Here is a 26,459-nt window from a genome sequence, read left to right on the forward strand (position 1 = left end):
ATTTATCTGATTGCATTTTATTCTTTCAAGCTATGTCTTCTGTTTGCTACCCGCCGTACTAACGGTGCTACTTGCCCGATGGTTTCTTGCAGTTTGCGTAGGCTGGCAGCGCATGAACCGTCCGTGCGTACAGGCAGGCCGAGGATTCTGAGCAGCTGTACTTTAGGGATTAGCGCACCATTCAGACAGAGTTATGGTTCTCGGATTTCACCATGGCGGTCTTCACGTGGTTCTCGCTTCTAGTATGAGTAGCTCCGATTTTTCTGGCTCGGACGCGAGCCCGCAAGCCTTGAGGTAGTTTTCTGTACGGTCCACCACTTCTTGAAGTGCATTCTTTTGTGTTCCTGGGGACCTGCCTGTTGCCCAGATGGAAATGTCATCTGCACAGAGGGCGTGACTTATTCACTCTATTCCTTTTAATATATTTGGCTGTTTCAGCATGGCTATGTTAAAAAGGTGAGGCGAGATGACAGTGCCCTGCGCAGTTACTTTGTTCACCATCTCAAACTTGTGCGACTCGAGGCTGCCAAGGGCCACTGTCGCTGTTCTGATGGTGAGGTAGCTTTGTACGTGGCGATGTGCTCTTTTGCCAAAGTGCGTGTCCGGGACGTTCTTCAACACTACCTTATGAGAGACGTTGTCAAAGGATCAATTAACCCCCACGACCAGCATTGTACTCGTGATGTGTTTGCCGAGATGATCCATGACGTGCTTTTTCAGCTGTGGCAAGATGTCTCGAGTCGTTAAGTGAGGGTGGAATCCATACATGGTGTCGGTCATGTACCCGTTTTCTTGTACGTATGGAGTTAAGCTGTTAGGCCGGCGGATGATGACAGGAATATGGGTCGCATGTTCGTATTCCCAGTGGTTTGTCTGGCTTCGGGATCATGATGGCCTCAGCGTGTTTACAGATGGCTGGGATGTTCTACTTGCTCAGCTTTCGTGGATTGTGTTTACGAGGTATTCTGCCGCGTTCTTGATTAGGTTACGGAGGGTCTTTTTGATTATGTGGTCTTTGCCTGAGATTGTGTTTCGGGTGAGCTTTGCCAGTGCTGGTATTTTTATATTTAGTAAAATAGCGGAGTGTAATGGGTAATATGTAGGTGATTTACGAAGTGTATGGGTTTAATAAGTGAAGATTTTGCAGCAAATTACGTATTCGACCTCTCCGAAGCATTATAAAGTGTCGAATTTAGTCCACTGCCACAAAAGAACTGTAACTGCCACCAAGTTCAAACTTTCTGAAAATGTAAGAATAAAAAGATAGAGGACGCTTGCGCGGCGCCTTTAAGAGTGAAACGCGATAGCATTCAAAAATCTCTAACTGCTTCTCACGCTTCCCGACAACCGGAGCGTATCTAACCATAATGTTTACCGGGTAATGGTGGCCGTGAACGCTATGCAAGAAGGCGGGCTTTCTGGTAGAAACGCGGCCTCTTGCATGGGCCGCGATGGATGGATCGATGGATGTTATGAGCGTCCCCTTTGAAACGGGGCAGTGGGTTTCACCACCAAGCTCTTGCTATTATACTGCCTAATGCCCTACATAGGTTAAAGAAGAAAAAAAAACCTATGAACTCCCATAACCAAATTTTCTGATCCCCTATTGCGAACTTTGCTTTTGTACGTCTCCGTCTTTTGTCGTTTCCCTACTTTTCTTCCACCAATCCTCCAGTCGCCTCTTACTAATGTCTATTGCGGACATGTTTACTTTTCCACTGCTCTCGCTGAACCCAAGGGCTTCAAGGAGGCCAGTGGCGCCTAAATCGACCACTGGGCAGACGTCTTCACATTCGAATAAAAAATGCTCCATCGTTTTCCTAGCTTTACCGCAGCCAAGCACATGCTTCTTCTTCCTTCTTATATCTTGCTTTATACGTGCGTGTTCTAAGGCATCCCGATCTCGCTTCAAAAAGTAGTGAGCTTCCCTTGGAGTTATCGTAAATTGTTTCTTTACTGATTTCGTTTTTTCCTCTTAGGTAGTTACTCATGTCAGGTTTCTTTTCCATTGCCGCCACCCATGAGATTATTTCAGCCTCTCTGACTTTCCGCTTGACGTTTTTTGTTGCTGTGTTGCCCACCCTACAGGCCACATACTTGTTGGTAAGCTTCCTAGTTCATTTCCTCCATCGTGAATCAATGTTTTTCCTGTACAGATACATCAAAACTCTCCCAGCCCATTACTCTCTTCGATATTTCTCAGTCCTTCTTCATAATCAGTGTTACTGCGAGATTCCCTCACTTCAAAACTAGTCCAGCCCACATCACCCTGCACAGCTTCATTTGTAGTCTTTCCGTGAGCGCCCAATGCGAGGCGTCCCACTGACCTTTGGCTCCCATCGAGTCCTGAGTGTGCCCATGATCTAAAGAAAACAACCGCATTTCAAAAAGTAAGTCGTCGAACCATTATACCTTTCCAACTGCCCAGGAGCACCTTGTGCCTATTGTATCCCCATAACGCTCTGTGCTTCATTATGCCTGAATTTCTCTTCCCCTTCACTGCTATTGTGTTTCCCTGTGTTTCCAAATATCTATTAATTTCGTTTATCCATGTACCAAGGTATTTATGTTCTGTTACGCAAGGTATTTCCTGGCCCTGTATTGCCACTGTCTGTTCACTGCTTTCATTGAATACCATAACACCTGATTTCCTAACGCTAAATTTCAAACCTAAATTGTTGCCTTCCTGTCCACAGATATTAGCCAGACGTTGCAAATTACTTTGCTTGTTAGCTATCAGCACAATGTCACCCGCATAAAATAAACCTAGAAGCTGCTGCTCTGCTACTGTACGCGCCTGTTTGTATGTGTGTTTGTATGGGTCTACCTACGGAAGTAGGTAGGCGCATTCTTGCAGGGTCCTGCAAAGGGTTGAATTCCAGAGTCAGGCCTTGTAGGCAGCGACTGTACAGGTAGACAGGAATTTCGACGAACGAAGGTAATTCCGTGTTTGATGTATGGCCCCGCTAAGGGGTGCTGAGCATGAAAAAATCCTACCCAGCACCTCCACCCGTGTGACGGCCTAGTAGGAGACGGGAAAGCTGGTGTAGAGGACGTATAGAAGCACTTTGGATGAGCAGTCAACGCGACGCCCTTGTCGTCTCCGTTTTCCCACCCGCGTGCTACTTCAGTGTCCCTTTCATGGCTTGGCACATACCCGCGGCGACCGTATAGGATGTCGCAAGATGGGCTATATGCACCCTATTTCCCAGTGTCCCGAAGGAATACCGAGTGCCACCGAGCTTGGGAGAATTTTGGAAATGACATCCCTAATTTGTGGCACTACTTTCTCCGAGACTTAGGAGCTTTGTAAATAATTACTGGACACTCGCTTCCCCCTATTTTCCTGCCTTATAGATGGTGTACTCGGTGAACTAAACCAGTCAGCCTGTTCATCTTTCGTCTAATGGGGTAATGTTATCGGTGATGGGTAGGGAAAGGAGAAAGTGCCTGGTTCTTGCAGTCAGTTACGCATGCAAGCGCCACATAACGTTCTAAGTGTGTTTCGCGAACGGCGAAAAATTTAGCCCACTGTCTGGTAGAGCTATACGTCACAATACGAGATTTATTGAAAATAGAGGAGAAGCTTCATCGGCAGTGTGTATGCGAAGTTTATTGCGTGTGTATAAATTACAATCTTTGTCAAAAACAATTTTACGCAAGTGTTCTAAAACGTTATACTGCCGTTATTACTAGTGTTAACCTTTGTCCCAGGAGAATTATATGTTACACCGAGCACCCATTCTTCAGATATGAGAGCGACGTCAGGGACAATTTCGGGGAAAAATTTAACATTAATGTAATGACTACTATATTTTGAAATAATTGTTGAGCCTCCGTTTTTTTTTTTCTGACACCATGGGGTCATACCAGACGCCTGCAAGCGGTGTCCTCGGTGAACTAAACGAGTCACCTTGTTTATATTTTGTTAAAATAAGAGGCAAAATATTGGTGATGTCCAGAAATAAGCACGAAGTAAGCAGAAGTGACACCGCAATGAAGAGGACAGACGAGAACGGAGTGCTCTTGCTGTTCTTCACCGTGGTGTTCCTCCTGCAGCACACTATGTGATACTTTACCGGGACCACCAACTCGTCCTACGACAGGTCGTTGCGGGTGATGTGTAGGCAAAATTCAGCGCCTGTGCTTTAGGTACCGCACAGAATTGAGCGTGCTTTCCCGAAAGAATTGAATAGCCAATGAGATCAAATTTGGTAAACATTAGAAGGGAGGGGGGACGTCATGGCTGACGTACATGCGAAAATAAAAGTGTATGGGTTAAGTACGTTCGAAAGTGTTATATACGTGCAACGTTGGAAACGGGTGAGCCATATGCTAGCAACGTTCTTAAGCGTCGGGTTTATATAAGTGAACTAAAAGTTTTCCGGAAACTACTCGAATGAAACAGTTTTGCTGGAAATTTGGCTGTGAATATGAAAGGTTCCGTAACTCTGCTATCTTTCTTTTTATAGGAAAAACTACAAACTACAGAGCATAAAAGAACTACTTTGGTTTCTTTGTCTGTTTCTTTGTTATCTTAAATGTCTGGAACAGTGAAAGTAAGCTGGAGGATGAGCTTTCTCCAGGAACCTGCGCTGCCACAGAATGACTATCGGTACGCGCAGCGGCATCTATTCATGTGTCCCGATATCAGTGTTCAAATTTCAAGGCGACATGCCGTTGTCACCATCCAGGCCTCAGATTGAGCTAAACAGAAAATTGCCGCATCTGCTTTAGCAATGCAAGATATCGTAAAAATAGGAGTAAAAATTTGGTTATACCGCCATCAGAGTGTCAAATAAATTCCCGTGGGTAATTAGATTTTCTACAATGGTCCTTATCACGTGGCTACTATTGTTAACTATAGTGTTAATCATTAATACGTGACATGGAAAGAAACACTAGCGCCAGTCACATGCCGATATATACAAGCAGAGCTTATCTCGGTTTATTCGTCGGTTAGAGCGTTTTCCACTAGTTTCTAGATCATGCAGAAATTTAGCCGGCACAACATGCGCGTCCTCTTTGCTACAGACAACGAATAATCGGTGGTGTCCACATCCGCGCACCGGCGACGGCCCTCTTTGGATAACCATATCTCTAAGGCCATGCTTTTGCTGGCTGCGCGCGCCGGAAGCAAATTAGGAGCGGGAAACACATCTTAGACGTCATGTATTACACACCACGTATATTTCCGAGTAAGATGTTCCCTCACCCGCTATCTCGGAGGCCAGGCTGTCAGGCAGCGACTCGGTCGACCCGTGGTCGTTGCGCAAGAGACACTCTGGAAAGTGGTCGAACACGCACGCGACCCTGAGAATTGAGAGAAAATGCTACGGTTAGGCCGAGCGCATGACATTGGGAGAAGATTTTATAAATCAGTGGCATATAATGTAAGCGAACGGAATTCACGGAAGCAATAAAGGCAGAGCACTAAACAAAAAAAAACTCCTTATTACCATCGACTGAGCAGCCGATAATGCAGACTAATTTGAGATCAGGGGCGTAGCCAGGGGGGGGGGCTTATGGGGCTTCAGCCCCCCCCCGAAATTTTTTCGTGCTGTCCATGCATCGCCGACCAAAGCGACCCCCGGCGCCGGAAATCACCCTGGATTTTGTCTAGAATGTCGTTTTGACGCTCGAAAAGACAACTCGGGCTGGATTTCGTGGCAACGCCCATACACCGGCAGTCACATAACGCCAAGCAGTCCCATCCGAGCACAAAGTTTGAAGGGCACTTTGATTGTGAGCGGGCTCACCACGACATCTCACTGAGGCCACGGAATCTATGGAGCGCGGATATCCATTGCGAAACTTTATAGGTATAAATCTCATAAGCTCTTGATGTGAAATGTGCATTGACATTTCCAAAGTTGTGCTTTAAATTTTCAATTGCGGAACTTTGTGAGATTATTGTTGTTATAAACATTTGACGCCAAAGGTCCGTTGACTTTTCTAAAGTCTTACATCGGAACATACAACGAGACAAGCCAAATCAACACACTAGCAGACGAGTTGACAAAGCACGCAGCGAGGTCCAATGAGACGATGCGTTGGGGTGGTTCATTTGTGCCGTCATGTCACATAAAAAATGTCACCATTTTTTTTCAACCTACGCCAGAACATCCATGTCAAGACACTAAAGCCAGCCAAAGTAACTACGTTCTTATTTATTTTTTCTACTTTGACTTTTATTCGCCGAGGACACATTGAGCCCCTTCAATTTTTTTTTTGTTCTCGCTACCCTACCCGCGGGCTGCCAGAGCGAGCCAGAGCGCATATGTTTTTCTCGTATGGCCCCGACCACCGCGCGGTGCACTTCGGTGGGCGTTCGGTTTGCTCTGGCTGAGTGGATTTTCACCTGACAGAGTTTTGGAAGATTTCTGGATAGCAGGCGAGAAAAAAAAAACAATGGTCGCTCGCCGCCAGCACTGTGGGGACTCGACGGATTGCACCGCATTCCTTGAGCGGAACCTTTCCGGAAAGTCTTGTTTCGCCGGTGTAGGATACTGAGCAGTATGCGTATGGTTCTCAGTGGGCCAATCGTCTCATGTTTTCTTCGGTATTAATTCCGTAGCCCCATTAGGTGCCCGATGTAGGCATTCGATTCTGGCCAACATAGTTTCCTATGCGTTCTTTTTTTCATTTCGGTGCCTCCGCCCCACAGAAAAAAAATTAATTGTTGCGGCGCAGCGAATTGTCGCATGGTGAAAGTTCGATTTTGATACTTCTTTTGCGGAAAGTAATGGGCGACGGCACGCTTCAGTTTCCGGATACGTTTATTATATCATTGCGAAAGCTATTATATGGACACTCCAGGCTCATTCCTGCCGTCGCCGTCGCCCTCATGTTTCGTATAAAGTCCAAGGGTGATCAAATCGTGACCCCGCGCTGCATTCTGTATGTGCGAGTGAAAGCGTAGGAGGGGAGATGGAATGGGTGAGCCGACTGTGGTGGCTCAGTCTTGTGTGCGCAAAGGAGAAAAGCGGGGAGCAAGCGCGCCGCCTTCCGTCGCGCGCAATACATCGGAGGGAGTGGATGGAATGGGGGCGCAATCTAGGATTCTGTGAATCTATGATTGTGCAACATGTTTATTTGCCTTGTTTCACGCATTACATACAGTTACTTTTTCTTACATACATAGACTCATTGGAGACTTATACGTATACTTAAATATCTTGTTGCGAGGTTTTGTGTATACATGCAGTGAACTTTGTTTCCAGTGATACTTTTTTGTCCTTTATCAAGCCGTATTTTCGCATTTGTATATCCCATTGTATCTGCATTTCTAATGTACAAGGGCGAGTCAAATGAAAGTGCGCCTACCCTAACCTCGCAATAATGGTTCGGTTCATACGGTTCATATTGCGAGGCATGCGCGTAGGAGAACGGCATGTCTCATTTACGCAGGTGTGAAGATAACTGTTCTTTAATGCTCTCATACACTGGGTTGAATATGGTTGCGTCACATAATGGACACTTCAAAAGTTGAACAGCTCGGTGTCGCGAAGTTTTTGACAGCTAAAGGTGTTTCCAAAACAGAAATTAATCGCCGTATGGCTGCCGTTTACGTTGAACACGGCATTTCATTGACCACTGTGAAGCGTTGGAGCAAACGGTTTAAAGGACGTTGTAAAGACATTCCAAGACCGGGCCAAAACCATCGTGCAATCACCCCCCACACAATTTCAAAGGTTCATGGGCTGATGAAACAAGAACGGAGGATAAGCATCGATGAACTGGCAGACCGTCTGAACATCAGTCACGGTTCGGTTCACGCCATAATTCATGAGCTTCTCGGTTATCGGCTCTTTGGTGCGCAATGGATCCCCATGATTTTGATCCATCGAGAGAAGACGGAGAAGTTTCGCGCTGCCTTGACTCATCTGATCGGGTATCACAATGAGGATAACGACTTCTTCTTTGCATTTGTGATCGGGGACGAACCTTGGTGCCACTACTACGAGCCTGAAACACGGCGGCAAAGCTTACAGTGGAAACATTCGAATTTACCAAGCCCAAAGAACGCAAAGGCCATCATTTCCGCTGGAAAGGTGTTGTTGACTTCTTTTTGGTCGTCAGGGTCCATTACTGATAGAATTTGCTAAATCTTGAGAGGCTATCAATTATTTCCGATATTGTGAAACGCCAGAACAGCAGTCGCAATCAAGAACGAACAACGTGGAAAATTGACGAATGGGGTCATCTTGTTCCACGAGAATGCCTGTCCCCACGTCGCTTATGGCGTTAATACAAAACTGGCAAAGTTAAAGTGGAAAAAGCTGCAGCATCCGCCATACAGCTCAGACCTGTCACCTTGCGACTTCTACATTTTGGGGCAACCGAAAAAAACAGCTCAAGGGAACCAGATACAGACTTTTTGAAGCAGCAACCCAAGGAGTTTTATAAGACGGGAATCACGCGACTCGTTAGTCAATGGGACAAATGTCTAAATTCTAATGAAGACTACTTTTAAATAAAGTACCCCGTTGTTGGCTCACATTCATTTGACTTACCCTCGTATATCTTGCAGAATTCCTGCTTTTTATACGTGCCCTCTGTTGCAACTATGATTTCGGTGCAATTACTCACGATACACGACCGGTGACAGCTGCTCCTGCGTAATACATTAAAACAAATTACAGCGTCATTGAGATTTTTCACTGGCCATTGCATATATACAAGAATGTAAGCACGGTTCTTGAATGAAAAAGTTTCGTTAACATATTTGTCCTCAACTTGTTCAGTTCATTGCCTTTTAATTTTTCATATCAGTGGCATGCACTGCTTTCCTGGTTTTGAACTGATATAGTTCTAAAGTTCGTGTGATATTTTCTTTACTTAAATAGACAAAAATATGGAAGCATTGATATCAGTTATTTTGGGCAAAATTTTTGGCACGTACGAGTATATTCTTTTATGAAAAAATACATATTGTATTGTTTTGACTGTGCGTAGCGTTAAAGAATTCGTTTGCAGCATCTTTGGCAATGACAATGCAGTTATTATTCATGGATTTGATCCCTTGACAAATTGTTTAAGAGGAAGCCTTAGCTCGGGCCCATTCCGATGCGGCCTATTCAAATACTTGTAAAACGCAGAAACGCTTTTCTTAGAAAATCCTGCTAATCGCTTTTGTTGAAATTCGTTGTATTTGAGAGAGAAAGCTAAATCCTAGTTCTGTTGGAAACAACTTCGATTTAGGGCCTGAATTTTGTTTAAAATATTTTGAAAAATTAGAAAGTTTGAAAAAAGAGAAGCACGACGTTTACAAACTAATAGCTATGCATGAAGAACAGACGTTGTGGTTCTGTAAACGGCATCTATTATAACAGTCAAAGCGGACAAGTTTGGTATCTGAATTTGTATCTTACGTGAATTGGTTACGTGGTGTACAAGGGTTCTGCACAAGCCATATTTCCACAATACTAATTTTTTTTGAGATTCATGTGTAACATATTCATTTTGTCCGCTCTAGATGTACTATTAGATACAATTCACAGAATTGTGATATCATTTTTCATTGTTGAGTCACGGAGTTTTAAACATGATAGTTTCGTTTTCTGAAAATTTTCGATTTGGCCAATTTTTAATAAATAATTGACCACCTAAATGAAAAATTCGAAACCAGTAGTCACTAGAATTAAACTTTTTCTTTTAAATGCAACAAACCTCCTCAAATTTGGTGAAGTGGTTGCAGGGAAAAACGGATTCTCCTTCTACATGTATTTAAATAGGAGCACCCGAGCTAAAGCTTCCTCGAACAAAATTTCTGGCTACGCCACTGGCCCCATTTATTTATATATCTATATATATATATATATATATATATATATATATAGATAGATGAGGCCAGTGGCGTAGCCCCCCCCGAACAAAATTTCTGGCTACGCCACTGCTTCGAGCTACGTGTATGTTCGTGGCGATGCTTCTACCCTTTATACCACAGGTCTGATGCGTGCCAACCAGCCTCGTTATCACACCCTGCAATCGTTTGGCCAATACCTTCATAAATATCTTGTAGTAGACGTGGTAAGCCTTATCGGGCGATAAGACCCCACCAACTGACGTTTTTCAGGTGCCTCATTTTTTGGGATGAGAACGATGTGCGAAGTTGTGAAGAACAGTGGTATATGTTTTTGCTGATAGGATTCGGCGATAAATTTGAGTAGAATCTGAGCTATATAATTGTTTTGAATGTTTTATAAAATGCTACACCTAGGCCATCAGGGCCGGGTGCCTTGCCGACAGGTAGTGCATCTATTGCATCCTCTATTTCTTTCATGGAAATTGGCTGTTCCAAACGCGTTCTTTCTTCTTCGTCCAGCTTTGGCAGTAACGACAGAAATTCCGCTTTAAAGCCCACTATAATGGTGCGCGGTTGACCGAGCAATTCTTTGAAATGATCAGCGACGACGCGTTTGATTACATTGCGGTCCTCCGAAACGTCATTACCGTTTCTTATTTGCCGTATTTCCTTATTGCAAGCGTATTGTTTTTCGTCCGATAACGCACGTTTTGTACGCACTGAGCCACGAGTTCGATGCTTCAAAGCGGTACAAAAGCGCCTCTAGTGAATGCGGTGTTGCCTTAGAAACGAGCTGTTTCTAAGGCTCAGGCGTGCGTCGCTTGCTCAGGCGCACATTTCGTTGCCGCGCCGAACGCTGCGTTGCTCGACGCTCACCGCGTCCGATGCGGGGCGCGTAGTCGCTGCGCCGTACGTGGCCTCGAGCTCCACCACTGGAAAAGCTGGCGCCACCGTCGGCGTGACGTGCTAGGAGGGATCACGTGGACATAGCGGCCGCGTCGGCTGCTTCGGGCGCGCCGAAGCGAACTGAAAACGACTTTAAATTCCCTCGTACGCTGCGGTCCTCATTTAGTGACGAGATTTTCCCGCTTCGAGTGTCTACTTTACAACGCTTGAAAGCACTACAATAGGTAGTGGTTGCCTTTGAAGGTACGCAACATGGTAGGCTACTGCTCGGTGCCGCAGGGCCGGACGCACGTAACGAAGGCCGGTGTCAATTCACACGTAGCCGCATGACAACAAGCTGCGTGAAGCTTGGCTCGCGAAACATAAAACCGGCAAACAATCATCGGCTACAACTCGGGTATGCAGCAAGCACAGACGCGAGGAAGATTTCTGCGACGGCGCCCGGTCTGCGATGTTCTGAAAACGCGCACTGAGACGCTCGCCCGAGTCCGCTGCCCGACTAATGTCATGACGGTTTGGTCTATGAACTTGTCCATGCTATAGATACTATCAAGTTCAGTGGAGGGGAAAGGCAGTGGTAAGAAGCACATTTTAAAAAAAAGCATGGCATATGGTCATGTTTGTGTTAAAAATTAATGCACTGGATTACAAAAAAGGAACAGCGGGAAATTGCACGCTGAGAACACCGATAAACATACAGTGCGACGCAACTCGAGAAATAATATTGAAAGGTCATAGAATGTAGAAGAAAAAAAAAGCATAACTGCGAGTCGGCCTAGTTGGAACATATTCACATTGATACTTTTTGTGCGCAAACAAACAGGGACGAAGAATAGGGGCAACACAAGGACGAGCGCTTTCTAACAACTGGTTTATTTTTGAAGAACTACTTACTTAAATACCCACAGAACTGCGCGGTCTAGTCAACAGAGCACCCTACAGCGCATATGATCAGGGGCGTAGGCAGGGGGGGGGGGGGCTTATGGGGCTTCAGCCCCCCCCCGAAATTTTTTCGTGCTGTCATGTGCCGCCGACCAAAACAACTCCCGGCGCCAGAAATCATGCTCGATTTTGTCTAGAATGTCCTTAATCACGCTCGAAAAGACATTTTAGCGCGAACATTGCTAAATCGGGCTGGATTTCGGGGCAACGCCCATGCATCGGGAGTCACATATCGTAACGCAAGGAGCCCCGCCAGGCACAAAATTTCAAGGGCGTTTTGAAGGCGAGCGGGCTCGTCTCGGCATCTCGCGGAGGCCGCGGAATCTACGGAGCGCTTGGATTTCATTCAATTCTGAAACTTTGTGGGTATAAAATTCTCATAACATTTTGATGCGAAAGGTTCATTGACATTTTCAAAGTCGTGCTTTAGATTTTCAATTCCCGAACTTTTTGGGTTTAATGTTGTTGTAAACATTTGACGCCAAAGGTGCATCGACTTTTCTAAAGTAGTACATCGGGCCATACAACGAGACAAGCCAAATCAACATACTATCAGACAAGTTGACAAAGCACGCAGCGAGGAACGATGAGACAAAGCGTTGTGGTGGTTCATTTGTGCCCTCAGGTCACAGAAAAGAATATAACCATTTTTTTCACCTGTGCCAAAGCATCCATGTCAAGACACTAAAGCCACCATTGTAACTAAATTCTTATTTATTTTTTTACCTAGACTTTTATTCGCGAGGATATATTGAGCCTCCTTCTCATTTCTTTTTCTTTTTTTTTTCTCGCAACCCGCGGACTGCCGATCCAGCCAGAGCGCATGCGTTTTTCTCGTGCTGCATCGATAGCCGCGCGGCCCACTTGGATGCGCGTTTGTTTTTCTCTGGCCGACTGCATTTTCGTATAGCAGAGTTTTGGACGCTTTCTGGCTAGCAGACGAGAAAAAGAAACAATGCATAGTCGCTCGCCGGCAGCACTGCGGGGACTCGATGGATTGCAACGCGTTCGCTTGAGTGCAACCTCTCCGGAAAATTTTGTCTCGCCGGTGTAGGATTACGAGCAGTACGCGTATGGTTTTCTGTGGACCAAGCGTCACACGTTTTCTTCGATATTCCTTCGGTAGCCACACTAGGGTGCCCATAGTAGGCATTCGATTGTAGCCAACATGCTTTCCTTTGCGTTATTCTATTTCGCCGCCCCCCGCCCACAAAAAAAAAAGAAGACATTGTTGCGGCGCAGTGAATTTTCGCATGGGGAAAGTTCGATTTTGTTACTTCTTTTGCGGAAAGTAATGGGCGACGGGACGCTTCAGTTGCCGGATACTATTTTATTATTGCGATAGCAGCTCTATGAAGAATCCAGGCGCATTCCTGTCGTTGCCCTCATGTTCCGTATAAATAACGGCCAAGGGCGATAACATCGTGACCGCGCGCCGCATGCTCTATGTGCGAGTGAAAGCGTGCGGGCGGGAAGGGGAGGGGGTGAGCCGACGATGGTGGCTGAGTCTTGTGTGCGCAAGGGAGAAAAGCGGGGAGAAAGCGCGCCGCCTTCCGTCGCCCGCGATACATTTTGGGAGTGGAGGAAGGGGGGGGGGGTCCTGTGATCTGTGAATCTGTGGTTGCGCAACCTGTTTATTTGCCTTGTTTGACGCATTATATACAGTGACTTTTTCTTAGGTACGTAGATTTATTGGTGACTTCTGCGCATATTTAAATATCTTGTTGCGAGGTTTTGTGCATATGCGCAGTGAACATTGTTTCCAGTGACAATTTTTTGCCTTGTATCAAGCTGTATCTTCACATCTGCATATTCCATTGTATCTTCGCATTTCTGATGTACGAAGGCGAGTCAAATGAATGTGAGACAACCCGCCCCGTGCAATAATGGTTCGGTTCATTATTTTCGAGGCATGCGCGTAGCACATACGCATCTCATGTACAAGTGACATGCAGAGGTGAGGTTAAATGTTCTTTAATGCTCTCATACACGGGGTTGAACATGGTTGCGTGACATAATAGACATTTCAAAAGTTGAACAGCTTGGTGTCGTGAGGTTTTTGACAAATGAAGATGTTTCCCAAAAAGAAATTATTCGCCGTATGGCTGCCGTATGCGTTGAACGTTGCGTGTCATTGGCCACTGTGAAGCGTTGTAGCAAACTGTTCAAAGAAGCACATGAAAGTTACAAAGACGATCCATGGCCGGCCAAAGCCACCGTGCAATCACCCCCAACACAACTGAAAAGGCCGTGGTTGCTCAGTGGCTATGGTGTTCGGCTGCTGAGCACGAGGCCGGGGGAATAGAATCCCGCTCACGGCGGCTGCATTTCGATGGAGGCGAAATGCGAAATATATATATATATATATATATATATATATATATATATATATATATATATATATATATATATATATATATATATATATATATATATATATATAGCGGCACCGATGATCATGACGTGGAGGATTGGTTGTCATCTTACGAAAGGGTGAGCCAGCATAACAAGTGGGACGACGTCACAAAGTTGCACAATGTGCTGTTTTACTTAACCGGCGTCGCGAACCTCTGGTTCCGAAACCACGAACACGATTTCACAACGTGGAGCAGATTCAAGACAAGTTTCACGGAAGTGTTCGGGCGCCCCGCTGTGCGCAAGCTTCGCGCAGAACAACGCTTACGGGGGCGCGCGCAACATCACGGTGAAACGTTCACAAGTTACATCGAAGATGTCATTGACCTGTGTAAGCGCGTGAATCCGTCAATGGCGGAACAGGACAAGATCAAACACATTATGAAAGGCATTGATGAGGACGCATTTCAAATGTTGCTAGCGAAGGATCCGCGTACGGTGGCCGAAGTTATCAACTTGTGCCAAAGTTTTGACGAGCTACGGAAACAACGCATCTTAGCTCGGCGCCCACCGCCTACGGAAGATTCGTTAGCAGCATTGGTTATTGGCGACAACCACGCAACTTTGCTGACGCAAATAAAAGAATTTGTGCGCGAGGAGGTCGCGCGACAGCTCTCGATTTTGCCGACCACGGAGAAGCCTTCTCAATATTTGGCTCCAGCGATCCGACAGGTAATTCAAGAGCAAGTGACCGAAGCTCTTCCACCTCCGTGTCAGCCGGCTCCCGTGGCCGCGCCTCTGACGTATGCTGAAGCCGCTGCACGGGCGCCTCGTCTGCCGGGATTCTCTCCTCCGCCTTCAGCGCCTCTCCAGCCGGTGTTCTCTCATCCGCCCTCGCCTCGCCAGCAGGTCGCTCCCTTTTTCAGCGCACAGCAGCAAGGCACAAATCCTTGGCGTACGCCTGACAACCGCCCAATATGCTATGCCTGCGGTACACCGGGACATGTAGCGCGCTTCTGCCGCCGGCGCTTGCCGGCCTTCGTGGGCACCGCGCGACCACCCAGCTCCGGATTCCGACCATACCGTATGCCTCAGCGACCACCATCGGAAGTCTACGCTGCTGATGACATACCAGCACCGCAGTCACAGCTCTACAATACTCGTCGCTCGCCTTCCCCTCGTCGGCGCTCACTCTCACCCATGCGTCGTAGGCCCAGTGCCAGTACTACTGAGGCGGAAAACTGATTTCCGCAGTTCCTGAGGCACGAACTGCGTCATCGTCGGAACATCAAAGTCCTCGTTTTTCCCCCGCTAACGTTATTGAAGTGTCTGTTGATAGCATCAAATGTCTTGCCCTCGTCGATACAGGTGCTGCTGTATCTGTGATTAGTGAGAAACTTTGCCGTAAATTACGGAAAGTGACCATGATGCCTTCGGTATTATTGCTTAGAACAGCCAGTGCACAGCAAGTTCAGCCAGTCGCTATGTGCACTGCCAGGGTGTTGATTCGAGACATTTTGTATCCGATTGATTTCTTTGTGCTAACTTGTTGCTCCCACGATGTGATTCTCGGTTGGGATTTTCTGTCGCGCCATCACGCCGTCATTGACTGTGCACGTGCTGAGGTTCAGTTCTCCGTTCTGTGCGATATGCCATCTCACGGCGTTAAAGTTCATGATGTTACCAGGATCTGTGTAGCTTCCGATACTGACCTTCCCCCTCACAGCGCGGTATTTGTCCCTCTTTCATGCGCATCGCTTGCCGAAGCGACGGTCATGTTTTCACCCGCTGCCGTCTTCATTCGCCGCCAGCCTATATTGTTGCCTTTCGCTCTCCTCACGGTGCACCATGGGGCTGCAGAAATACTGATTTCTAACCCAAATTCGTACACTTTGGCTTTGCACTGTGGCGAGACTATTGGTACCATCCAGACTGTGGACGCTGACGTTATTGTGCATTTCCCTGTTCCCGACGACGTGGATACTGCCAACGTAACAGCACTGGCACCCCATATGCCATCTAACCGAGTACCACCGGATGTTTTTTGTCGCTCTATTGCCGCTGACCTCGAGCCGACACAACGTGAGCGGCTTATTACTCTTTTAAATGATTTTCACGCCTCTTTTGACTGCAACCAAGCATCATTAGGCCGCACAAGTACCGTCTCTCACCACATTGATACGGGACATCACGCACCATTACGCCAGCGTCCGTACCGCGTGTCATCCACCGAGCGTCGTGTCATCGCCGAGCAAGTTGAAGACATGCTTGAACGTGGTGTTATCAAGCCATCCTGCAGCCCTTGGTCATCTCCTGTGGTACTCATTAAGAAAAAAGATGGCTCGATTCGTTTCTGTGTGGACTATCGTCGCCTCAACAAGATTACACGAAAAGATGTCTATCCTCTACCGCGCATAGATGACGCCTTAGATTGTCTTCATGGTGCCGAATTCTTTTCTTCTTTGGACTTGCGATCGGGCTATTGGCAAGTGCCAGTGGATGAAACCGACCGCTCCAAGACAGCTTTTATTACGCCTGATGGCCTGTATGAGTTTACCGTAATGCCATTCGGCCTCTGCAATGCACCCGCGACATTCGAAAGGATGATGGACAATCTTCTACGAGGCCTCAAATGGAAGACATGCTTATGTTATTTAGACGACGTGGTAGTTTTCTCCCCTGATTTCACCACTCACCTCTCTCGTCTACGCGAAGTCCTTACTTGCCTTACCGCCGCCGGCCTTCAACTTAACTTGAAAAAGTGCCGCTTCGGAGCCCGCCAGCTGACCATACTTGGCCATGTCGTGTCCAAAGACGGCGTCCTTCCCGACCCTGACAAACTTCGTGCTGTCGCAGAATTTCCGCGGCCGACTACAGTGAAAGAGCTCCGCAGTTTCGTCGGTCTTTGCTCTTATTTTCGCCGCTTTGTGCGCAATTTTGCCTGCATCATCGCTCCCCTGACGAAGCTCCTGGCTGGCTCTGGTGACCTTCGCGACTGGACTCCGGCGTGTGACCAAGCCTTCACCACTTTGCGTCGTCGGCTTACCTCACCGCCTGTTCTGCGCCACTACGACCCGAGTGCACCGACTGAAGTTCATACCGACGCCAGCGGCGTTGGTCTTGGGGCCGTCCTTGCACAACGGAAGCCTGGCTTTGCAGAATATGTGGTTGCATATGCGAGTCGTGCTCTCACGAAGGCAGAATCCAATTATTCCGTCACGGAAAAAGAATGTTTAGCTATTGTTTGGGCCTTAAACAAATTTCGCCCTTACTTGTATGGCCGTCCGTTCGACGTTGTGACAGACCACCACGCGCTCTGCTGGCTTGCGTCACTGAAAGACCCGTCGGGGCGTCTTGGACGTTGGGCTCTTCGGATCCAAGAATTTGACATTCGCGTCATTTATCGATCCGGGCGCCAACATTCTGATGCAGATGCGCTCTCCCGTGCGCCCATGCGATCCGACGAAAGGCCACCTTCATCCACAGAGTGCCCGGTTGCTACGCTTGCTGTTACTGACATGCCGTCTGAACAGAGAAAAGATCCGTGGATTGTTTCTCTTATTGACATTCTCAGCAGTTCTTCAACGTCTACATGCCCTCGAGCCATTCGTCGCCAAGCCACCCACTTCGTGCTACGGGACGCCATCTTGTACCGCCGAAACTATCAGCCCGACGGTCGCAAATGGCTACTAGTCATCCCTCGCCATTTGCGTTCCGACGTATGCACGTATTTCCATGCAGACCCACAACAAGCTCATGCTGGCGTCCTGAAAACCTACGAGCGGCTCCGCCAGCGGTACTACTGGCGCGGCATGTATTCTTATGTCCGCAAATACGTTCGGTCATGTGCAGCCTGTCAGCGACGCAAGACATCTTCTCATACGACAGGCCCTCTGCAACCTTTACCGTGTCCTGCACGTCCTTTTGATCGGGTTGGCATCGACCTTTATGGGCCTCTTCCATGCAGTGCTACCGGAAATCGTTGGATAATTGTCGCAGTAGACCACCTGACAAGATATGCTGAGACTGCTGCACTTGCTTCGGCTGCTGCTCGCGACGTCGCCGCATTCATCTTACGGCATTTCGTCTTACGGCACGGCGCACCGCGAGAACTGCTCAGTGACCGAGGCCGTGTCTTCTTGTCCGAAGTTATTAATGAGCTACTCGCCGCGTGCCGCACTATTCACCGCACCACTACGGCGTATCACCCACAAACTAACGGTCTAACGGAACGATTCAACCGCACCCTTGGGGACATGCTCACCATGTATGTTGCGTCGGATCATTCCAATTGGGACGATGTCCTCCCTTTTGTGACGTACGCATACAATACCGCCGTTCAGGCTACCACAGGCTTCTCACCCTTTTTCCTTCTTTATGGGCGTGAACCATCCACTACCCTCGACACCGTACTACCATATCACCCGGATGCCTCTGAATTCACCCCTCTTTCCGAAGTTGCTCGCCATGCTGAAGAGTGCCGCCAACTGGCTCGCTCGTTCACGTCGGATACCCAAGGAATCCGCAAAGATCGCCACGACAACGATCAGCCCACACAGTCCTTCGCCGTGGACTCTCACGTCTGGCTTCGGCTGCCCTTCCAAGCTCCAGGCCTTAGCCCAAAGCTTGCCCCGAAATATCAAGGTCCGTACCGGATCGTCGCGTGTACTTCGCCTGTGAATTATGTGGTCGAACCGGTGACGCCATCTTCGGACAAACGCCGCCGTGGCCGCGAGACTGTTCACGTCAGCCGCCTGAAGCCGTACCACGACCCCCTTATCGTATCATCGCCTTAGGTCGCCAGGATGGCTCCTCTTCGCCCCGGGGGAAGTTGTAGCGGGTAATATGCATGTGGCACTGTAGTTGTAGTGGGTAATATGCATGTGGCACTGTGCGGACTGCCACCGCTGCGGCGCGAGACACGAGCGCGGGTTGTTGGTACGAAGCGCTAGGACTCGTATCTAGAGCTACCTGCGATCCCTCGAACGAGCTACATAAACCCCACTTCATTATATATATATATATATATATATATATATATATATATATATATATATATATATATATATATATATATATATATTAAAAATAATATATTAAATATTATTAAATATATTACTATATATATATTAATATATTAAATAATATATATATTATTTAATGTATATATATATATATATATATATATATATATATATATATATATATATATATATATATATATATATATATATATATATATATATATATTGATCCCTCGACTAATTTTACAAGGAGCAGGCTGAGCTGCAAAGTGAGCCCCCCCCGAACGAAATTTCTGGCTACGCCACTGTTTGAGATAGATAAAACTGCTAGCGCCAACTTTACTGTATCAATAAACGACCACGACGTGACGGCGCTGGTGGAGACTGGCGAGTACTTTTCAATAATAAGTGAGAAAACTGGCGGAGAGACTTCGTAAAGCGAAAAAGGAGTCGACGGGGCAGCACATTAGTGGCGCTGGAGGCCAGCTACTGACGCCGACTGGTAAGTGTACTGCAAGAGTCAACATAGGGAATTTATCATTCCTCGTGAATTTTGTTATCCTTCCCGACTGTTGCAAGGATGAAATTTTTGGTAGGGACTTTCATCAGCAGCCCATTATCATCATCATTAGGGCTGGATAACGACGTTATCCAGCCCTAAAAAAGCCCGTGGAAATTGTCGTTAGTGATGGTCAAAAAGAAAGACGGCAGTGTACGTTCTTGTGTCGACTACCGTAAGCTGAATCAGGTGACAAAGAAAGACGTACACCCTTTACCGCGTATCGACGATTCTCTCGACAGGCCGGGCATGTCCGCTACTTTTCGTCGGTGGACCTAAAAAGTGGCCATTCGCTAATCGAGGTCGACGAGAGAGACAGAAAAAAGACTGCTTTCGTAACGCCTGACAGGCTTTACGAATTCAAGGTCGTGCCTTTCAGCTTATGCTCAGCTCAAGCAACGTTTCAGAGACTGATGGATATGGTTCTGCCAGGCGTGAAGTGGCAGACATGGCAGACATACCTCGACGACGTCATAGTTTTTTCGAAAACTTTCGAAGAGCACCTAATACGTATTCTATCGGCTTACTAACGATACGGTCCGCCGGCCTGACACTGAAACCACAATAGGAGCCTTTAGCTTCGAGGAGCTCCACCTCATAGGTTATGTTGTGAGTCATTAAGGTGTGCGTCCCGGCCTTGACAAAATCACGGCTGTCACTAAGTTTCGAGCGCCAACGGACAGGAAGGCAGTGAGGCGTTTCTTAGATTTCTGCGCGTATTATCGAAGATATATTGCGAATCTTTCACACATTGCTTCGCCGTTAACACGCCTTACAACAGAAGACGGTGCCTTCATATGGAGGGAAGAAGAATAAGCAGCAATTAATTATCTCAGACAGCATCTGCAGACGTCTCCTGTACTGGCTCACTTTCGCGAGGACGCTCTTCCCATGAACGTTGGTCCAGGCGCTGTGGTCGTTCATTGGCGACACTCAGCCGAGAAAGGCATTGCATACCCAAGCAGGACGCTCTCACGTGCCGAATGTAATTACTGAACCACAGAAAGATAATGTCTTTCGATGGTATGGGCAGTTATGAAGTTTCGTCGATATCTTCCTGCCCTTTTTCAGTGTGGTTAGCAATCATTACTCACTTTGCTCGCTGATGACCTTGAAGCAACCATCTGGCCGACTAGCACGCTGAAGCCTAAGGCTTCAAGAATTCGAAAGGACAGTGGTCTATATGTCTGGACTACAACACTACGACGCCGACTGTCTTTCGGGATTAATTTAGCAGGAAGTCAGAAAAGATGACTAAGACATGGCTTTTAGAGAGCATCTGGAAACAGCCACCACTGTTCCTTAGCAGCGTCAAGACAGCGGGATAATTTGCTTATTGTTTTTTAGAAGGTCGGATTACAAGCGCACCGGAAACATTTGCTAGAAGCTTGTCATTATTCTGTTTCCGTAAGTATGTTCTCTACAAAAAACCCGCAGTTTCGCCCGAAAGGTGAAGCATCGATTGCGTCAGCAAATTAGTAGACAGCTATACGAACTAATAGTAGCTTTATCAGCTGTATAAACTTGAAAACATTTGCTTACTAAGACAATTAACAAGCAAGGTGTCAGCGCACACAAGCAAACATGAACACATCACACTCGATGAGCACGGGCATTAGCTGCAAAACGCTGGACGCTGGTGTGAGCAAGCACGGCAGCAGCAGCGAGCGAAGTGACCTTTGTGTGGCCTATCGCTTCAACGCAAGAGCGGCTAGAATATCGCGCACTAAGGTCTGAACCGTCTACAGATCCCTTTTCAAGACACGGTGTGTGCGACTGCGGCGGCCGCGCAAAGTACGCACGTGTTGGTGGAGTCAAAGGCTCCCGCGCTGCTCCCCCGCTGCCCCTATATTGGCGGCGAGGAGTTACGGAGTCGCCATCTATCGGAAGCGCCTCGCTGGCGTAGTATGAGGGATCACGCGGCGCGCTCCTCATAGGTTTTGCAGTCAGCGATCACTGAAAACACCATGCGCGAGCTCTCCCGGACATATATGTAAGTACTCTCGAAACGAGAGAAGTTTTTACCGTCTAAATAATAATCTTGGGCAAACTGAAAGCACAGAATCGTTTACAGACGCTATCTCTTTACCGAATACGTACAGTGAACGCCACTGCGCGCAGTCACCGCGATTAAGTCTCCCGAACCGGCTTCTTGCGTGAAAGGTAGGTAAACACTGAGAGCAAACTATGTGAAATATGTTCTTATAGTATTAGTATAAGTATATGGAGCGTAATAGAAGGAAGCCTCAATGCAGCGATCGCACAGATTCGCAGCGACCGACTGCGCGTCTGGATGCTTATCCGCGCACTGTTTCGCTTTCGCCGCGTGCGCGTTTTCGCACCGTGCCATGAGCTTCAGGCCGCAGAATATGAGCATTTGACAGTATACAAGCAACCATTGTTGCGTGGGCGCTATCAGACTTGTTCAAAAATAATTTCATTGTAGAGACTTCGACGCCTACGGGCACTGTGATGCGCCGTGGCGACGATTCAATCTTTTTTTGTCTTCTAAATTCTTGGACGTATCAATATTATTTCTCGAGTTGCGTCGCACTGTATGTTTATCGGTGTTCTCAGCGTGCAATTTCCCGCTGCTTCTCTGTTGTAATCCAGTGCATTAACTCATAACACAAACATGACCGTATGCCATGCTTTATTTAATGTGCTTCTTAGCGCTCCATTTCCACTCCAGTGAACTAGCCAGTATCTATAGAATCGACAAGTTCATAGACCAAGAGGACGCCGAGGTGGAGCCGAGCGGAGTGGTTGGCTCTGCATGGAGCTCCGTGATTTTCTATCTTTTGACCAGTTTTTCCTACGATGTGCTGAATTTCGTGTGCAATACGTGATTCGGGAACATCTAAGGACTCTGTACACACCAGCGTTAGCGGTGAGCCCTTCGTATTTTCGTAAACAAGGGCCAGGACGTGCCCGCCACACGTGTGCAGATTGCTAACACTAACGCCGACTACGGCGGCGGTGGCTGCTGCGCGGGAGACGCCGCGCGCGCTGCCGCAACAGATGGAGACGCCGGCTGCGTCCGCAGCTGCGACGCCCACGGGCGCGACGAACGCTACGACGAGCACGCCTAAACCAAACTACATTGAAGCTTCAAGCTCGCACGAACCACTAAAAGTACGAGCGACGCTCTCGGACCAGGACCGGGAACAAATGGAGTACCAAGACACCGACGAAGGGGATAGTATCATCCTACAAGACACCGATATGCCCGTCACACGCGTCGGGCAGGAGGAGGACACAGGAGACTGGCAAACGGTGTTAACTGTTCGCCAGAAGAAGGCTCTCGCTAGAGTTGGAAGAAAAACCATGGGAGCAGGGGCTGCCCACGACTCGTCGAGCCAGCACCTCGGACCAGCCAAGAAGCCGCCGATGAAGAAAAAGCCACGAGTCAACAGACTACCTCCGTTACCAAAGGAAGACTTCAAAATAATAGTCCGACCACATCAAGGGCTACCAATTAAAGACTTGACGGCTCCGCAGATTTCCGAAGCGGTCATCATGGCCACACAAAGGAAGGTGAGAGGGGAACACTTCCTTTTACGGCTAAAGCCAGGATCAAACATCTTTATCATATCTACCCCCAAACAAGAGGTAGCAGATATAGTCAGGAAGATAACGACGCTCGTTATCAACGGCAAGCAACACGCAGTGAACGCTTACGTGACGGCCGGAGAAGACACAAAGAAAGGTGTAGTGCACGGATTTGCACCGCACACGAGTCCGGAAACACTCCAAACCAACCTGCGCATCAGAACCCAAGGAGTGGAGATACTACGAGCGCGCATGCTTGGGGAAACAAAGACAGCGGTCATTACTTTCTATGGCCCCATGATACCACGCTTTGTCTACTACATGGGAGGAGAAATACCCTGTTACCCATTCAAGAACACCGTACAATTCTGCAACGCCTGCATGCAAACAGGCCACAGAACGGACGTGTGCCCTCAGCCCCATACCTCAGTATGCAGCAAATGTGGCACTAAGGAGCCACAGCCAGAGCACGAATGTAAACCCACCTGCTCCACTTGTGGAGAGGAGCATCTTGCCGGTTCGAAGGACTGCAAGAAACGGTACAAACAGCCACGGCAGAACAACAAAACGCATAGGAAGTCTTCCTCCAGACTACTCAAAACTCCGATCAAGGAGTCTGTACCAAGGCCACGGTGGTACGACACAGATGAAACGGACGACGACGGATGGCCACCATTAAAGCGACAAGAAGACCTACCAGCGGCGTCGCCACGACGACAGCGATCCCGATCAAGAGAGCGACGAAGGCGACATAAGGACTCTGACTCTTCAGACCAGCCCACTTCCCACCGCCAGCCCATTCTTACAGGGTCCAGGCAAAGATCTCCCACTCCAACAAGGAAGAAGGAACCCACCGACAACAAGGTGAGCTGGGCGGGGATGGTTCGTACCACGGCTCCCATAACATCAAACCCAGAATACCAAAAAATTGTATTAGAAAATAGGCAACTCAAGCGAAGCTTAGAAGAACTGAGGCTGGAGATCGCCGCACTTAAAAGCCAACTCACAGCTAAGGCGGAACAAGCAAAACCCACACATGTGGCACAACAAGAACACACGAAAGTGACACCCACTAAGGACAAAACACTACAACTCCTAGTGCAACAGATGCAAAGCATCCAAAACTTCCAAGAACAACTATACGCTGATTTACAGGGACTTAAAGGATACGTGGAAGAAACGCTAGCCCGACAAAGACCACTGCGTAAAAGAGCGAATAGCAACCCCAGCGCACCGTCGGCTAGAAAAGCCAAGAATGGCATAATCTCGGACTCGACGGACGTCGAAAGCGTGATCAACAATGGCCAGTAAAACACCCAGAATCGTAGACACCGCTGAGATATGGCATTGGAACTGCCGCTCTTTCCAAAGAAGAGCGGCAGCGCTACAGACTTTCATCGATTCGGCCATCAGCAAACCTGATATTATATGCCTCCAAGAAGTAGGAAAGGGTACAGTCAAGCTAAGGGATTACTACACAGTTACGAATCAGCAGTACCCGCGGGTTGCTACATTAGTACATAAAGGAATAGCGGTGAGCTCACACTATGTCGCTCAATGCGCAACCGAGCACCAAATCATTGAAATACACACATCGAAGAAAGGGAGAGCAAAGACCTTTATTTGTAACGTATACAGTCCTCCCAAAGAACGTCGACCGGACTTTGCGGCAATTATAGAATACGCATTAGGCCACCTGAAAGGAAAAGACAAATTTGTACTCCTAGGCGACTTCAACGCTCCCCACACCCATTGGGGATACCGACGAGATACCCCCAAAGGCAGAAGCCTGGTAGAAATTACAGAGAAATATGATCTAGAACTAGTAACTCTCCCACTAACACCCACTAGATTAGGAAATAGCGTGTGCGGGGACACCTACCCCGACCTAACCTTCACGCTAAACATAGCGGATGGGCAATGGAGAAATTTAGACGAAAATCTGGGAAGTGACCACTATATTATTAGTTATTCAATGACCACACCCCGGCTCAAACTTCCACCAAAGCAGGCTAGAATCACAAACTGGACGGTATACAGAAAATATCCAATGTCCACAACACCCCCCAACACAGCTGAGGACTGGGCAAAGGAACTCAAAGTCGCGCACGAAGCCACAACACGAAACATATCCATTAACGCGAAAACACCTGCAGTAGACCCACATCTGCTGCACCTGTGGGAGGGCCGGCGTAGCTTAACCAAGCGCTGGAAAACTCAAAGACTGAACAGAAAACTTAGGGCAAGAATAGCAACGCTAACAGAACAAGCAAATGAGTATGCCAGAGAGCTGCAAGCGGAAAATTGGCTCCAATTTTGTGATTCACTGAGAGGGACGCTATCCACCGCTAAGACATGGGCTATCTTACGTAGCATGATAGACCCGGACTCTACAAAGACGGCAACAGCGAGAACGATACGCACCCTAGTAAGTGAATACAAAGGTGACACCGATAAACTGATCCAAGCGCTCAGGGAGAAATACATTAACACAGGGGGCGATAGTGTCGAATCTCTCAGCTACAAAGGGCTGGCAAACAAACCTCTAGATGAGCCCGTTACGGTTGCCGAATTGTATGCAGCGGCGCAGGACATCAGACGAAACACAGCACCCGGAGAGGACGGCATCACCAATGCAATGCTGCGCAACCTCAGCAATGAGCAACTCGGACGACTAGTCGACTTCTTCAACAAGGGCATATGGGAAACTGGTACCATTCCACAGCAGTGGAAGGAAGCCACCATAGTCCTAATCCCTAAACCGGGAAAACAGAAAACTATTCAGAACTTGAGACCAATATCACTAACGTCATGTCTCGGGAAGCTGTTTGAAAAAGTGATACTCACCAGGTTAACTGATTATATCGAAAGTCACAACCTCCTATCGGTGTACATGTATGGTTTCCGCAAACATCTGTCAACACAGGATGTTTTCCTTAGGCTAAGAGACGAAGTAATAAACAACGTGGCGACTGGTGAAGAAAACATAGTGGTGGCGTTGGACCTAAAGAGCGCATTCGACACTATGTCGCATAAGCTCATCATGGAGGAACTAGAAAAAATGGGATGCGGCAAGAGAATTTTTGACTACGTGAAATCCTTCTTAACTGGTAGGACTGCCACGATAGGTTTAGAAGATATGCGATCACCCAAGCTCAATCTCCCCAACAAAGGAACTCCACAGGGAGCTATACTCTCACCATTATTGTTTAACATTGGCATGAACAATTTGGCAAGAAGGTTGCATCAAATCCAAGATCTCAAATTCGCGCTCTATGCGGATGATATCACCTTATGGATGCACAAGGGATCG

General features: G+C 47.5%; 1 protein-coding gene across 2 annotated transcripts in view; it reads right to left on the reverse strand.

Moving 5' to 3' along the window:
• Nucleotides 1-26,459, reverse strand: part of LOC135909361 (serine/threonine-protein kinase haspin-like) — a 157,549-nt gene that overhangs the window by 23,713 nt on the left and 107,377 nt on the right. For both annotated transcript variants that reach the window (XR_011511583.1, XM_065441309.1), the window contains exon 8: nucleotides 5,216-5,313. Coding sequence is in view for 1 of the 2 variants with exons in the window: in XM_065441309.1 (XP_065297381.1) it covers nucleotides 5,216-5,313 (98 nt within the window). In the remaining variant the exon portion in view is untranslated. The remainder of the gene's footprint in view (nucleotides 1-5,215; nucleotides 5,314-26,459) is intronic.

Source organism: Dermacentor albipictus, chromosome 1 (assembly GCF_038994185.2).
Source record: "Dermacentor albipictus isolate Rhodes 1998 colony chromosome 1, USDA_Dalb.pri_finalv2, whole genome shotgun sequence".
Classification (NCBI taxonomy): domain Eukaryota; kingdom Metazoa; phylum Arthropoda; class Arachnida; order Ixodida; family Ixodidae; genus Dermacentor; species Dermacentor albipictus.